Source organism: Vigna angularis, chromosome 1, assembly GCF_016808095.1.
Source record: "Vigna angularis cultivar LongXiaoDou No.4 chromosome 1, ASM1680809v1, whole genome shotgun sequence".
Taxonomy (NCBI): domain Eukaryota; kingdom Viridiplantae; phylum Streptophyta; class Magnoliopsida; order Fabales; family Fabaceae; genus Vigna; species Vigna angularis.
In genome coordinates, this window is record NC_068970.1 from 43,390,528 (window position 1) to 43,406,539 (window position 16,012).

The window sequence follows — 16,012 nt, forward strand, 5'->3', positions numbered from 1 at the left end:
CAAAATTAATTTCAATAATTATTTTTAACTTTTTACTCTTTAAAAACATTTTTACAATTAAATATAATATTAACAATTATCATTTTATATTACTTTAATAACTAAGGTCATTTTGATAATCTTTCCCTTCTACCCATTAAACATATTTTCTAATTAAACATATTTTTTAAATCTCTCGTATCAAACAAATTGTATACTAATTTTCATAAACTTTATTTTTAAAACTACCTAAATCCACTCAAATAAAAAAAAATTAATCTGATCGCTCAAATCCATCCATGACTTTCAAATTTATTCTTCCTTGGACGTGATTAGTGCCAACGCCAGGACCGACAACTGTCCGCACCGCCGCAGTCTAAGGCCGCAACTGGCGAACCCGATTGCTGTCAGAGCAGTCTCCGACGTCTCTCGAAACCTCTTTCTTCTTCTCGTTCTACAGATCGCGTGGTTGAGCCGCTTACCCACCACCGGTTTGATTCCTCAGACGTAGACTGCGACCAGCGTCGTCGTTTGCCATCGCCCCCGTGACTGGAAACTTTGTCGCCACCGTCTACATCTGAAAACTCCGTTGGAGGTATAATAAAATCATTAAGAAAAGTCTATAAATGTTTTACAGCTTCTGTTTTATTTTGGATTTTTTTTACCCTTGATCTGTTCACCCTTATTCAAGCAATTGATGACACACTATATATGATCGTGTAGTGTATGCCACAGGTGTTGCTTTAGCAAATTGTCGTGAGCCTTTCCAAAGAGACCAAGTATATTTAGTGTAGGTACTGTTCATTGTGCTGCCCAAGAAAATGCCTGAATTCATGATAATTTATTTGCCACAAGATAGTTTGGAGTTTGATTTCCGCTGCGTTTTCTTCTAGACATTATTTTAGAGTTGCATATTTATTTGGCAAAGCAAATCCCCTTTAAGTTCATTATTTTGTTATATTATTACATGACCTTCTTTTGCTTTCATGACAATTGATTACTGAGAATGAAGTGAAGTGGTTTTAGTGTGTTGGTTGTTTGAGAAACTTGAATGAAGATGTAATTGTGGATTTGATTTATTGTTAGTGTGTTGTGCAGATGAGTAATTTCACGAAGAAGAAATTTGTACACATTTTGCATCGACAGAGTTTTTTCAAGGGGAAGCTCAAAATGCAAGGGAATTATTGCATAAGTGCTGGCGATAGTAAGCTCGTAAGTGAAATTGTTAGCTCTTTTTCATTAGATGGTACCTCCCCTTAGGGTGTAGCTACTTTTATCCTGCTCGTTCTCGTGCTTTAGTACTATCAGTCCACTTTTCTTGATTCTTGGTTTGTTTGATTTTATTTCATCTTCAATTCAGAGTTTCCTTGCATCATTAAGTGGAAAGTTTGCTAAGTAGTTTCATATAATTTTTTACTATTTGAAATATTTATAAGCTTCTATAGGTTTTCATTAAGTGGAAAGTTTGCTAAAGTAGTTATCATGTACTAACAATGTGCCTGAGGTTCGTGAATCAGTAGGCTTAACATTCAGAACTTTATATAAGGTTTCACTTTTTACTGTATTTTTTTTGTTTTTGCCAAACTATTTTCCCATACCTTATCTCTCAAATTTGGAATGTAGAGTGTTGAAATGCTAGTTATTGATGAGATTGTGCCAACACTTTTACATGCATTGGAGGATGATGAAACTTCTGATACTGCACTCGATGGTCTTAAGCAAATTTTAAGGTGTGCATTAGCATAAAAGTCATGTTTTGAACTTATTATTTGTGTTGATTTCCTGTTTTATTAAACTAAACTCATTATTATAGTGTGACTACACAAAGATAAGTGATTTTATATTGACTAAGAGGACTAATCACATATTCATGCTATCTAGTCGTTATTTAAGTTGTTTATGTTTACAGGGTACAATATAGATGAATGGTTATATGTTGACTATATGATGTGATTTCATGTTGTCATGAAATTATTCAAATTGTTTATAGGAAATACCTTAGAAGTATTTTCTTTATATTAGAATTTGTTGCTTTACTTTCTTTTCACCCTGGGCGTTGTGTCACACTTTATGATAATAGTTTATTTATGAATTTACTTAATTAATTGAATGCTAAAGAAAATTGGCTTAGAATTTTGGTGGCTATGAATGGGGAGTGGGTGGAAGGATTGGTTATGTAGGTGAGAAGTCTTATGGCAGGCTTGCACATCGATTTTTCAGGGGATATCATAATGGAATGTCGGTATGTTAATTTTTATTTTTATTACCCTTTTGTTTTTCCTTGCATAGTGTAGATAGTATTTGTAGGGTCTGTTTAGGTAAATTTCACTATAAGCATTTTCGTAAGAAGATGATTAAATTTGGCTTATGAAGTAACTCCTTTTATTTTCCTTTTCTTTTTTTTTCTCTAGAGATGTTTATGGAGAAGTTTATTCAAATAAAACCTTTTTACTTGACACTACTTTAATCAGAAATATGATATGATTATTATACAATCTGCAGGGAGCTTATATTTCATATGGTAATGAAGATTGCATTGAAGAATCATTCGGCATGGAGTTTCAGGTTATTCATCTTTGATTTTTTTTCATCCATTTCTTGATTTTGGCGTGGATCTATTGTTTCTAAGTGCAGTTACAATGTTCCAATCATTTTTTGCTTTGTTTAGTTTATGAGTTGTGTGATTGGTTTTGTGTGACTCTTTCTTCCTAACCAATTTTCTTCCAAATTGGTTTTGTCCCGCAAAGTCAGAGGAAAATGGAAGGGTGGCTTTATCTCTAGTGATCCTGTACTGTATCTTCTACTGAATCAAGAAGAAAGGTTGTTGAAGGTGTTGAAAGAGCTAAGAAGGCACTTGGCTGGTCTTTAGACGACATCAGTGGGATCAACCCAACATTATGCATGCATCGGATCTTGTTGGAGGATAATTGCCGACCTGTGAGACAACCACAACAAAGGATGAATCCTACAATCCTTGATGTGGTGAAGAAGGAGGTGACCAAGCTACTGAAGGTTGACATCATGTATCCCATCTTAGATAGCACTTGGATATCTCCTGTCCAAGTTGTTCCCAAGAAGAGTGAGGTAACTGTTGTACAAAATGAAGACTAGGAGTTAATTGCTACTTAACTACCAAATAAATGGAGAGTTTGCATGGATTACCAGAGGCTTAACTAGGTTACTCAGAAGGATCACTTTCCATTTCCATTCATTGATCAAGTAGTTGAGAGATTGATAGGAAAATCACACTATTGTTTCTTGGATGGCTAATTGGGATCCATGCAAATCCACATTGCACCGGAGGATCAATGTAAGATCACCTTCACCTGCCCCTTTGATACTTTCACTTATAGGAAGATGTCATTTAGATTGTGTAATGCACCAAGCACTTATCAGAGGTACATGATGAGTATTTTTTCTGATCTCATTGAAAGTTGCATGGAGGCATTCATGGACGACTTCACAGTCTACGAATCAACCTTTGATGAATACCTAGTCAACTTGATGAAGGTGTTGGACATATGTATCGAGACGAACCTAGAGTTGAATTTTGGGAAGTGTCACTTCATGGTTAGAGAAGGTATAGTTCTTGGTCATCTTATATCCGAGAGAGGCATTGAAGTGGACAAGGCCAAAGTTGATGTTATTTCTTCATTGGACTATCCCAAGTCACTAAAAGAAGTAAGATCATTGCTAGGGCATGAATGTTTCTACTGGAGGTTCATTCAAGACTTCAGCAAGGTGGCATTGCCTCTATCCAGCTTACTACAAAAGGATTCTGTTTGTTTTTTTATAATAATTGTAAGAAAGCTTTTGACACGTTGAAGAGGAAGCTGATTACACCTCCAAACATGCAACCACCAAGATTGTGTGATGCATCAGATTATGCATTAGGAATTGTTGTATCCCAAAGAAAGAAAAAATTCCCACAGGTGGTGGCATATGCATCAAGGACTTTGGATTAGGCCCAAGCCAACTACACTGCTACTAAGAAGTTGTTGGCTGTTGTGTTTGTATGGGATAAATTCACATCATACCTTCTCATATCCAAGATTGTAGTATACATAGATCATGCAACAATCAAGTTCCTCTTGAAGAAGTAGGATGCAAAGCTGAGACTTATGAGATGGTATGGATGTGGTAATATGTTCGTGGTGTATCCTATAGCAAATGAAACATGATAGCTTGATGGCTGAGTTGTGTGTTTGGCATTCAAGGGAAAGGGGTTCAAACCTATGCCATGGTTTTAGGAGGGGTTTTATTTTCTTAAACTTTGCTCTTTAGTTTTTTTTTTAATTGCTTCAGAAAAACCTAGGTACTTTGAACCTAGAGTAATGCATGAGGCCATAACTTTAATGTTCCATATTTTTTATGCCACGTGCTTCCCTTTGGATAGGAGGAGAATCCGTATTGTTAGGGGTTTGGGAGGGTTTGTGGGAACGGTTAGGATGAGTGGTTGGGCAGGAGAGTGGAGGTTGGGGGCAGTTTTTAAATGCTGCTAACGTGAAAGAAAACTGGGGGAAAGAACAAAGAAAAAAAAACAGAGCAGGTTACTGTAAGAGAATTGTGGGAAAAATAGAGACTGAAGTGTGAGCTGCTCGGTGCAAGGGCAAGAGAAGTAGAAGACTCATGTTGGTGCTGGGTTTGGCCGTTAGAAGAGCTTGGATAAACCAAGGTAAGGGGATGCTAACCTGTTTCTCTTTCTACAAAATTAGAATATGCGTGCTGTTAGGCCGTTATTAGTGTATGAGAGACGGAAGAGATATTAGTTAGCCTAACTGCCTAGGCAGTTAGGGAGAGCGGGAAGAAACTTGTATAAATAGTTTTGGGTCTAATTGTAGAGGGATTTTTGGAGAATAAGAGTTTTGTCAGGAACTTGTTGTCCTCAGAGGGGGAGGTTAAGCTCTCTGTATTCGTTTCTTTGATTGAAAGTCAATACGAAGAGGTTATACAACATTTTGTGTTGTGTGATTTGGGTGTATAGAGCGTGTTTTTCCATAGGTTCTTGATTAAAGAACCTATCACGTGCTGTGGTTGAATGGTTGTTTTGCTAATGTTTGCTAACTCTGAAACACTGCACTTCAATCTATGGAGTGAACACACAATGTCCTTTGTTGTGACATGAAATTTGGCTGTCTATGTATTGAATTGGGGTTATCTGAACATTAATTGGTGAAGCAACTATTTTTGGAATGTGCACTATGAGTGCAAGGGCAGTAGCTAGGTCTGTATTTTCTTTTCTTAGTTTAACACAATCTGAGTTCCCATGTATAGGAGGTTTGGTCTGTAATTTTGGTATGATGATTATATTGTGACTGCTGTTTCTGGTGCTGGAAATTGGGTGATTGACTGCCTTAGTGCAGAATTAAATGTGTTTTGGTGAAGTATACACCAATTTTATGGGTGCAAAGGTCAAATGTCTAGGCTAGTCAATTTCAACGCTGAGGCTTACCATGGCATGAGCGAATCACTGTTTTATTGAAATACAATCTGTTTTGATGGGTATATGACTGGTTAAAGTGTTACTGTCTTTGAGAATGAATGTTTACAATGTAGGATAGGCCTTAATAGATGATACATCCTTGCTGGTTGGAGTCATTCACGAATGTATGCTGTTGGGATTAAGATGTTGGCTTCTTACCTGGTTTTATGTTAATGAGGTGAACATGGCGTGATACATGGTCTTGGCTGAGTGAGTTCTTTTTTTAGCTTGAATTGGTTGGGATATAGTCTTAAATCTGGTTGATACAAATAAATTGGCTTTTGGTCCTATGCAAGTGGTTTTGATGTGATTAAGTTATTCACGTAAATTGTATGTATAAGGTGTTGAGATGCAAGGTTCTGAGGAGAGTTTATGCAGAGCAGTAGCTACGTAATTTTCTACTGACAGAGGTTGGCTAGAGGTGTTCTTGGACCTAAGTTGAAGGTATAAAGGGGAGAGTATTAGAGGTTCTATCTGGAGAGTAAACCGTGAGCTAATTATAGTCTTAAGGTCCAGAGTGGTAGCTGTTATAAGGGTGTTGTTCTGCAGTATATTCTGTCCAGGTTAGGAGCGAATCGGCCTGTGGTAGGAAATGGTCGAGTGGCTGGCCTGCAGAGGTAAATTACTCAGTCTGGTAAGTTTTAGGGATCCAATGCGGTGAAATTTCTGTTTCCCGTGACTAAGCTTAGGTCTGGCCAGAGTAGCATCATCTTTTTAGACCATTGCAGGGGGGTTTTCAGTGGCTATTCTGCTTTCTTTTATTGTCCAAATTAGCTTCAACCAGTGGTCCAAAATGGTCACGTCAAATGTTGGTTTCTGCAGTATTAAATTAGCAGTTTAAGTTTCCTAAAGTAGCCAAGATTGGTGTAACCTGGTGTGCATTCCTTGCTTGTTCCTGCAACTTTCCATACTGCCAGTTTAACACCTTAGTGGTCCAATGTGGTAGGGTTGTAGGCAAGTTGTTGCAGCGTTGAATCAGTCCAGATTAGCTCTAAACTGCTCTGTTGTGGTGAGTGTTTTAGGCTGTTAATGCAGTCTTAAATCTGTCCAGTTAGAGTGGGAGGTGGTTTTTGGGGTTTAAGATGCTAGATTAGGTCCTATTATTATTTGTTTAAGATGACTGGTGGTTTCCTAAACTGGTGCGTGTTGACTGCCACACTTTAAGGAGTTTAAGCTGTTTGGATAAACTGTAGGTGCTGCTTTGGCATGTAATTGGCTTTCATATAATTTTGGTAATAATTTTATCCTGTCATATACGTTTCTGACACTGATTTAGGTGCTGTGGCAGCCAAATTGCTGTCATATCCTGTCAAAATTAATGCTTTTTTTCGATTACCAATAGTTGTGAGTCTCAAGCAAATTAGAGACTTTTACATGTTGTTTCCGTGGATTCTGGCAGCAAAGAATTGCTGCAGCTGGACCAGCTTTGAGGGAAGGTGCCTGACTGCCAGTGCTATAATGTTCTCCAGTCTGTTGTTAGACTTTTTGGTTCTGTTTTGATGCATTTTGGCAGCAACATTGCTGCAGTAATGTACCTCAAGAATTGCTTGACAATGCTGCTCTTTTATGGGTTGAGATTCAACCTATTAGTCAATTGTGTGCACTGGTTTACATTTGTTTTGGGGCTGTCCGGGCCCAAGTTGAGGCAGTTGTATTGCTGCAACTAGCCTTTGGTTAAGGTTGTGTTAGTCAAGAGGTCGTTATAGTTGCCTTGCTTGTTTCCCTAAGTGAGATTAGAAGACAGGTTGTTAGTGGTGTCTTCCCGTCGTATCTAGTAAACCAGAGATGTCTCTTTTTCTTGTGCAAGGTAGTGGAAAGGAGTTCTCTTCACCTGTGCAAGGCTGTGGAAGACGATGGGTTCGAGTGTTGTATCCTTTTGCCTTTGTGAGGCAGTGGAGAGGGTAATGATGTTTCGCTCATGTGTTCTAGCTCGTTGCTGAGTATAGTGCCGGTATAAAATGCACCAAAGTTGTTACTCGTAAGTCCTTGACAAACACGGGAGACAGGTCCTTGCTGCGATGATAGGTAGACTCGAACCACCCTATTCTAGTGAATAGGTCTGTACAGTGGGGTATAGGAGAAAGACAACTAAAATTCCTGTTGCAGTGGTAATTTTGCGTAAATTATTTGATGATGACAGTGATGATATGATTAATGCTTTTCGTTTTGAGTTTCTTTATTAATTAATGGCGTTTTTCAGTTTAAATCTTTTAATAAAAACATAGCATAATTTAATTTTAGTAAATTTATTGCATTTTGCATAATTTTAACATTGAGGCATACATTCATCCATCCAAGTTGCATAATATTTTACATTACATTCAACATCGTTGATTAAAGCATCACCCACTATTTGTCGAATATCTCTAGTAGAACAAGAACTTTGGTGCCAGAAGGGCCTCTGTTTCACGTGTGACAAAAAGTATACATGGAATCACAAATGCCCTAATAAATAGTTGATGTTGTTTGAGGTTGAAGAAGACCCACCCTCACCTCCCTTTGTGGAGTCATCCATTGTTGATGTTCCATTTTTGATGTCTTTTCTCAAGCAACCCTCCTTCATTTATCCCTTAATGACTTTCGTGGGTCTTCAAGTCATGCTACCATATATTCTCAAGGGTTTATTTGAGGCAAAGTGGTTTGCATTCTTCTTGATGGGGTAGTCTTTGATAACTTCATCCAACCTCGGCTCGCCAAACTGTTTTGCCTCCCAGTTCAGCATTTCCCATGCCTCAAAGTGATGATAGGTGACGAGTATTGTATGCAAACTTATTTGTCTCTATTAATGGTCATACCATTGCTTTCCTTGCTTACGTCCTATATGTGAGTGTCTCTTTGATGGTGATGGGTACATCTTAGTTGGCTATGTTGTGTCCCCATATTGCAAATTATAGTGCAGTGCGAATCAAATTTGGCATGAGCACAAACTTTGTTACGTTGCAAGGGGAAAATTCACATGTTGCTCAAGTCTCACAATGTAGTCCTTCACCATTGTGTTTCAGTGTTTCAAGTTCCAATGGGTCTTCCTCCATCCCATCACCATGATCATGCTATTCCATTACAAAAGGGTGTTTCATAAGTTTTTGTTAAGCTATGTCGCTATTCTTTCATTCAAAAATATGAAACTGAACATATGGTTGCTGAAATATTATAGTAAAGCCTTAATTCAACCAACAACTCTCATTTTTCAACCCCAATGCTTTTGGTGAAAAAGCAAGATAGACTTTGGCATTTTTGTAACAATTATCATGCATTTTATGTTGTTACCATCAAGGATTCCTTTTTCATATTGACTGTCAATGAACTCTTAAGTTATGGGGTTCTAATTATTTTCAAATTAGATCTTCAAGTGGGCTATAAACATATCCTTGTTTTTCTTGAGGATTGTTTTAAGATTTCTTTCTACACTCATAATGGCCACTATGGGTGGGTAGGTCGTTTTGTCATCTACCTCCAACTACTTTTCAGGTGATTATGAATTATCTTTTTCATCCTTTTCCATGAAAGTTTGTCTTAGTGTTCTTCGATGACATTCTTATTTATAGCTCTGTTTGGTCTCGACAATTTGAGCAGTTATCTTTGGTCCTCCACATGTTTCATCATGATCAATTTTATGTAAAAATATCAAAATGTTCTTTTGGTCAATTGCAACTGAGTATCTACATATATTGTTTCAAGTTGTGGAGTAGAAATGGAACCCACAAAGCATCAAGCGGTGTATGATTGGCTTAACCCTTCTTTAGTCATGCAATTGCATGCTTTCTCCTTGGGCTCACTGGTTACTATATCGTTGTTTTATTAAGCAATATGCTAGTATTGTCGAACCCTTGGTTAATCTTCTATAACTTAATGGATTTTGTTAGTTTCTAGATGTGCAAGTTACTTTTGAGCAATTGAAAATAACGTTACTATTAACTCTTGTGTTAGCTCTCTTGAATTTTTCCAATTCTTTTGTCTTAGAAATAAATGTCTCAAACTTTAGGATTGGTGTTGTTCTAGCTCAAGAGGGGCATCCTATTGCCTATTTTTCAAAGAAACTATCTTGTCGAATACAAAAGAATCTCCATACGTTTGAAAGCTTTATGCCATCATTGAGGCTATGATAACATGTTGTCAATATTTAACTTGCCATCATTTTTTTATTCAAATGGATCAACGCACTTGAAACATATACATGATTCAAACCCCAGAACAAAAAGCTTGGCTTCCAAAGCTTATTGACTTCATTTACAAATGCAACAACTGGGCTTTAGCTTTAGCTTTGATCATCCTCATAATTGGGCTCATTTCCTACATTGGGCAAAAATTTGTATAATTCTTCATTTCACACCTCCATGAGGATGACCCCTTTATGGTTGCATAACTATTATAGTCAAAATCTGATCAAGAATAATGAAAGAATGAGTGCAACGCTGGTTACGAAACACTTCATAGAGACAACAATAAAGAACGTATGCCATGTAAAAGTTTACATTTATCGATATTACCAAAGATAACACAACCATTGTTATAAGGAGCATTATGAGTTAATTAAAAGCACTAAAGAACTTCTACCTAATTGTACAAAATAGTTGAACAAACAGAAGACTAAGATAAGAATAAATATTATTAGACAGTTTAAGCCAACAGGTGTTATTGATAAACAATATGCTCTATTGAATTATCCAAGTGATTAGATAGATTGAGATTATGATCAATGTTCAATAAGTACAAACAATGCATGAGTTTACTCTTGGAAACTATATAAAGAAAACAACACTAACCTCTTTTGTTTTGATCTTCACCTTGATCCTCTCTTCAATATGAAGAAAATCATATTTAATATCAATATGTTTTGTCCCATTGTGTTGCACATGATCTCTGCCAACACATTGCACCCAAACTATGGTAGCAGATTATATATCACCTGTTGAATATAGTGAAAAACTATATTTTGGATTAATCTCCCTTGTGTTAAATACACACATAGGATTCTCTATTTATAATAGAAGAAATATGGGCTAAGCCCAAAATACAAATGAGAAATAATAACAAACTAACTAAAAGATAAAAGATAATATATCTAACACTCCCCCTCAAGCTAGAGCATACAAATTGTATGAACTAAGCTTGGAATAGATGAACTCAGTGTTAAACTAGATGATTTGTCTTCAAGAGTGTGAGGCAAACATAGATGAACTAACAGCAGCTTGTGAAACTTCAACTTCAAAAGTGGATGAAGGAAAGCAATGGTGGAGAATGATAATCTGCAAGGATTGATTCCCAATCAATGATGGATGAGTGACGGGATCAACAGTGGTAGCTGAAAGCTAAGAGCTACAAAACTGCAGGGACTACACTAAATTCTCATCAATGATAGATGGGTGACGGGATCAACAGTAGTAGCTGAAATCTACAAAACTGCAGGGACTACACCCATATATATGTGACTTGACTTGCAGTGTCTTGGAAACGTACTCCCCCTCAGTGTGAACGGCGGAAATGTGGAATATCACAGTTGCTGGACCACTAAAACAAAACAAAATACTAAGCTACAATGCTGAAACAAAGACATCAAAGATCCAAAGATACGTTGGAGGTCCAAAATTCTTTGCTGGACAACTCCCAAGTGGTGATACTTAGCCGTGTATCACAAGAAGATCGGGCTAAACTCTAGCCCAAGAAGAACTGACGCAGTTGCGTCTGTCTAAGGCGGTAGCGACTGTAGCGACGATTGACTGCTATAAAACTGTAGGGACTAAATTGCCATCACTGACTGATGGGGCCTGTAGTGGCTGGAAGCGACAAAACTATAGGGACTGCCATCACTAACTGACGAGGTGATGGGGGCCTACAGTAGTTGGAAGCATACGACGCCTGAACAGCAGCAAACAGTGCTGAACAGCGGCAAACAGTGCCGAACAGCGGCAAACGACGTCTGGATAGCGGCAAACGGCGCCTGGACAGCGGAAGACGGTGCGGACAGCGGCACACAGTGGCTGGACAGCGACAAACAGTACCTGTACAGCGTAAAACGGTGCCTGGACCATCAACGGCGGTTACGAAGACAGACGAAGATGGCAGCAATGGCTGCTCTGAGGTCTGAACAGAGAGAGGGAGGTCCGGCGAGAGCTATGGAGGTGTCACGGTGAAACTCCGACACCGGGAAGGCGGCGCGTGCAGAACACGCGCCAGAGATTTGACGGAAAGAGGAGGCGCGTGGAGGCGCGTGAAGAGGAGTCTGGTCTTGTCTCCGGCGGGGTTGGCTGTCGCTCGAGGAGACGCTTCAGATCTGCTGGTCACCGGTCGAAACTGTGACGGCGGCCGGCGACCGGCGACGGACTGGCCGGAAAGAAGCGCTGCGTGGCGGCGCGTGACTGAGAACTGGCTCTCGAAACCGGCGTGGTTGGCCGTCGCTCGAAGAGACGGTCCAGATCCGCAGGTCACCGGCTAAAACTGCGGTGGTGGCCGGCGGCGGCGACGGTGGTTGGCCGCGAAAAGTGGCGGCGACAGCGATAACAGCGACGGCAGCGGAAAGCGGCGATGGTCGACGGCAGAGGCGACTGGCTGCACTAAGAATAAGAGAAAATGGACTGCCGACTGAAATTGTAGGGGCTGCCGGCGGCCATGGCGGCCGACCGTCGGCAGACAGCAGAGGCCACAAGAAGAGATCAGAGAACCTGCTCTGATACCATGTTGAATATAGTGAAAAACTATATTTTGGATTAATCTCCCTTGTGTTAAATACACACATAGGATTCTCTATTTATAATAGAAGAAATATGGGCTAAGCCCAAAATACAAATGAGAAATAATAACAAACTAACTAAAAGATAAAAGATAATATATCTAACATCACCATTAGACCTTTCAACAATATATCCTTATTTCTAACACTATTACAAAATAAGCTTTTTAAGTATGTTATTTCAGGATTTTTAAGTCTGTTTTACGACAGACTTAAATTCGACAGACTTAAATTTTAAGTCTGTTGTTGACTAATAAACTTAAATTTTAAGTGTGTTGTTAACCGAAACACTTAAATGTTAAGTCTATTATTACCCACCAGGCTTAGACCTTTGTATATTTATAAATAAAAATGAGTGAATTATATTTATTACTTTTGTAAATTTTATTTATTTAATCATGAAACAAAAATCTAAAATACAACAAAATTTTCACAATAAAATATATATTTCAAATTGTGCAATTCAAGTACATAATATGGTTTCAAAATCAAAATAAGCAATATGTCTAAGTTAAAATTTGTAGTCTAAACAAAGTCTAACTTAATCTTTTAAGTTTAATCATAACCTAAACAAAACTTAAATAACAACTAATTAAAACCTAATATTCGCATTGGAGGAAATAACTTTCCCATTGCATGTAGACTTCATACACTAGTTATAAGTGTTTACAATTAATATGTCTACTACCTTGTAAGAAAAAAAAGAAAATTAAATATAATAAATAATAAAATAAAATTAAGAAATATACAATAAAAAAATTAAGATATTTATTTATATGTTTTTTCTTCACAATTATCTTCTTTAGTACTAAAGCTCATATTGTTTTTTCTCATTACTCATTTACCAAGTATTATGTTTCATCTCTGAAGAAATAAAAGAAAGGAAAATAAAATAAAAATTCATTGCCTATTATGTATTATGTTTCAAAAGTCATTCCTTTAATGTTGGTACACGAAAGTTGGTTGACACTGTTATGTCAACGTGTCGTCGCTGGTGAGCTGTCGGAGGTCGTCGTTGTCGACTGGATGAGAGATTGAGAGTAAATCATTGGTGCGGAGATGGGGAGAGAGAGAAATGGGAGGACGGTAGCACTCTAAAACCTAAAAGAAATTAAAAAATAAATTTAATTTTTTATTTTAAAATTAACATAAATTTAAGTTTGTTAAAATTTGAACATATGTAAAATTGTAAAATTTAAGTCTGATTCTTTTAAACCGACTTAAAAGATAAATTTAAATCTATTATTAGATTAACAAATTTAGAATAGTATTTTTTATTTACAAAATTGTCAGTGCATATTTTTTGAGTTTGGTTTTTTTCTAATAGACTTAAATGGACACACTTAAAAACTTAGTTTTGCACTAGTGTTACCTTCGCCAACCCGGTATATTATGCAACCATCATTGGCACTGTGTCCCTGTTAGTTGGAGAATAACTTCCTAACTAACCAATGACCCACTTATGATGGTTATATAACCAGTAATGGACTATCTAATGTTCAGGTTCATCACATAGTCTACCTCCGATTAATCATTATATTACATTGGGAGTCACTCTCGAATTCCAATTTCTTTAGTCCCCTTCGAGCATCTTAAGATACTTTTCATTGTCTATTAATGTTCTTTTCCAAGCCTACTCACATATATGCTTACTAGACAACTACTGATGAAAGGTATGATCTAGTAAAGTCATGAAATACATCAAACTTGTCACTACACTCGCATAAGGAAGATAAGTCATGTATCATCGATCTGAGCAACATTGAGCTCAGAAAGACGCACAAATGTTGTCAAAGGTATGTCCATGGCTTTAGTATGTTTTCCGTGAAACCTCTTAACACCTTTTGGGTATACTTTCTTTTACACAAAAATAATAGACAACTTGGAGAAATCTTGTATACTTGGATAGCTAGGCATTACTTTTGTGTGCTCGTCTATAAGCCATTAGTGAAAATGATAATATTTATAATTTATCTTTAATAATAGAACTTATTTATGTTTAGTATCAAGTTGTTTTATTTAGGTGAACAAAAACTAAGACAAAAAACGTTGTATTAGTTGACACAAAAAAACTAATACAATGTTGTATTCCTTTGACACAAAACGTTGTATTGTCGTTTTGTTTCTATTACTCTAATAGTAATAGTTGGTTATCTCTTTATAAATGAAATTATGAACAAGACTTATAAAATCACAAAATATACATATAATTGCATCTAATAGACTCTTGCAGAATGTTTTCTAAAATTCATTTTTAAAATTAACTCTATCTTATCCCCTTTTAGAGCAAACTTCTATCTTCATGATGAACAATGAAATTTGATATCTCCATTTTTGGAATAATGAATATAGTTCAAAATAGGTTTCAAATCCATAATTCCTTCAAGCATGAGTCATCATAGATCCATGAGCAAACAAACATAATGTGAAACAAGTAATAAAACTAAAAAAGGGAGTAGAAGAAATGATGAATGCACCACTCGAGTTGAATTTAAGATAAGCTCAAGATAAGAATCACTGCTAGAATTTTTGAAAATCAAGATAAGAATAAAAGAGAAAGCTCTACACTCTTTAAAATTAGAGAAAAAAAAGGTACAACGCTATGGGAAATTCAAATTTTAATTCTATTTCTTTAAATTTGTGAAATGAGGCTACCATGGTTCTTTATGCAGGGAGTTAGATGTCCAAGCTAATAATAGGTGTTGGAAAACATTTTCTGGATCTGAAAATAACTTTTAAAACACTGGTTTTGAATTTTTTTTATTAGATCCTTTTTATTTCAAAATATATTTTTGAGTTTAAAATATATTTTCAGATCTAAAATACATTCCAAAATAATAATTCTAGAGAAAGAATGATGGAGATTAGGCAATTAGGGTTTTTAATATAATTTAATCATAGGTAGAACAAGATATATGATTTGTTGGGGTCGAAGAAGAAAAACTAGGAGGTGCAGAAGAAGCACACGCATATTTTAATATATTTTACTTTTCCTGTTGGTCATGAACTGGCCCGTTTCCAATTTTTCATAATTTCTTGTTCCTTTTTCCCTTTAGTTTATCCTTGTTGCTTACCAGTTTAGTTTATGTTACCTTAATTTACATTCTTTTAACTTATTTGATAGCTTGTCTTGCTTTTTGACAAACTATTTTTCATTCTTTCACTAAAACCCTCCTAAAAACAAGCTCTATTGCATTTAATCTATTCATGGCATTGACCTTCTCCCGGACTTGACTTAATCCCTATATTACATTAGTAAAGAGATTAGTTTTGTTTAAGATAATTTATACGACAAAACTTTCACCACTTAATTAATTAATGACAAGGTTAGACAAGTTCAAGCATTTAACCATCTCATTAGGAGGAAGTTAACTTTCTTACTATGTGTCAACATCATAAACTCAAAAACATAAAAGAAGGTCTGCACTTACATTAATTTGTTTTTCTTTCTTTAAACTCTTAGATGATATTTGAACTCCTTTTTACTAATAAATAAAGGGGTTTTTCCTATGACTATACACATTTGAATTGGAATGAGAATTAATAATTTGTGAGAATTTTAGGGGTCTCTCATGTTCTGAACTTGGGTAAATAGTTCTTGCACTTATCCTTGAAAAGTTTAGGAAGTGTGCTCTATGCCTTTTCTTTTCTTAATCCACTATTTTTCCATTTTACTTTGATATTTTCTTCGTGCTTTGGCTGATCACATGTTAATGTGGAAATGACTTTCGTTCAATTTGATAAATTAGAACAACTTTTTTAATAAACCGAAATTATTTGTCTTTCTTCCATGCTACACAACAAACCAAAAAAACAAGATTGCC

At 36.4% G+C, this 16,012-nt stretch overlaps 1 protein-coding gene across 31 annotated transcripts in view; it reads left to right on the forward strand.

The window, feature by feature from the left end:
- Positions 1-251: 251 nt before the first annotated feature.
- Positions 252-16,012, forward strand: part of LOC108319721 (uncharacterized) — a 40,079-nt gene continuing 24,318 nt past the window's right edge. For 2 of the 31 annotated variants that reach the window (XR_008246362.1, XM_052871387.1), the window contains exons 1-6: positions 255-574; positions 703-773; positions 1,078-1,191; positions 1,603-1,709; positions 2,146-2,221; positions 2,482-2,544. Coding sequence is in view for 22 of the 31 variants with exons in the window: in XM_052871387.1 (XP_052727347.1) it covers positions 1,078-1,191; positions 1,603-1,709; positions 2,146-2,221; positions 2,482-2,544 (360 nt within the window). In the remaining 9 variants the exon portion in view is untranslated. Of the gene's footprint in view, positions 575-702; positions 774-1,065; positions 1,192-1,602; positions 1,710-2,097; positions 2,222-2,481; positions 2,545-2,726; positions 3,064-6,860; positions 7,645-9,006; positions 9,510-16,012 lie in introns of those variants that run through there. The other 29 variants (XR_008246364.1, XR_008246361.1, XR_008246367.1 and 26 more) reach the window with 29 other exon arrangements.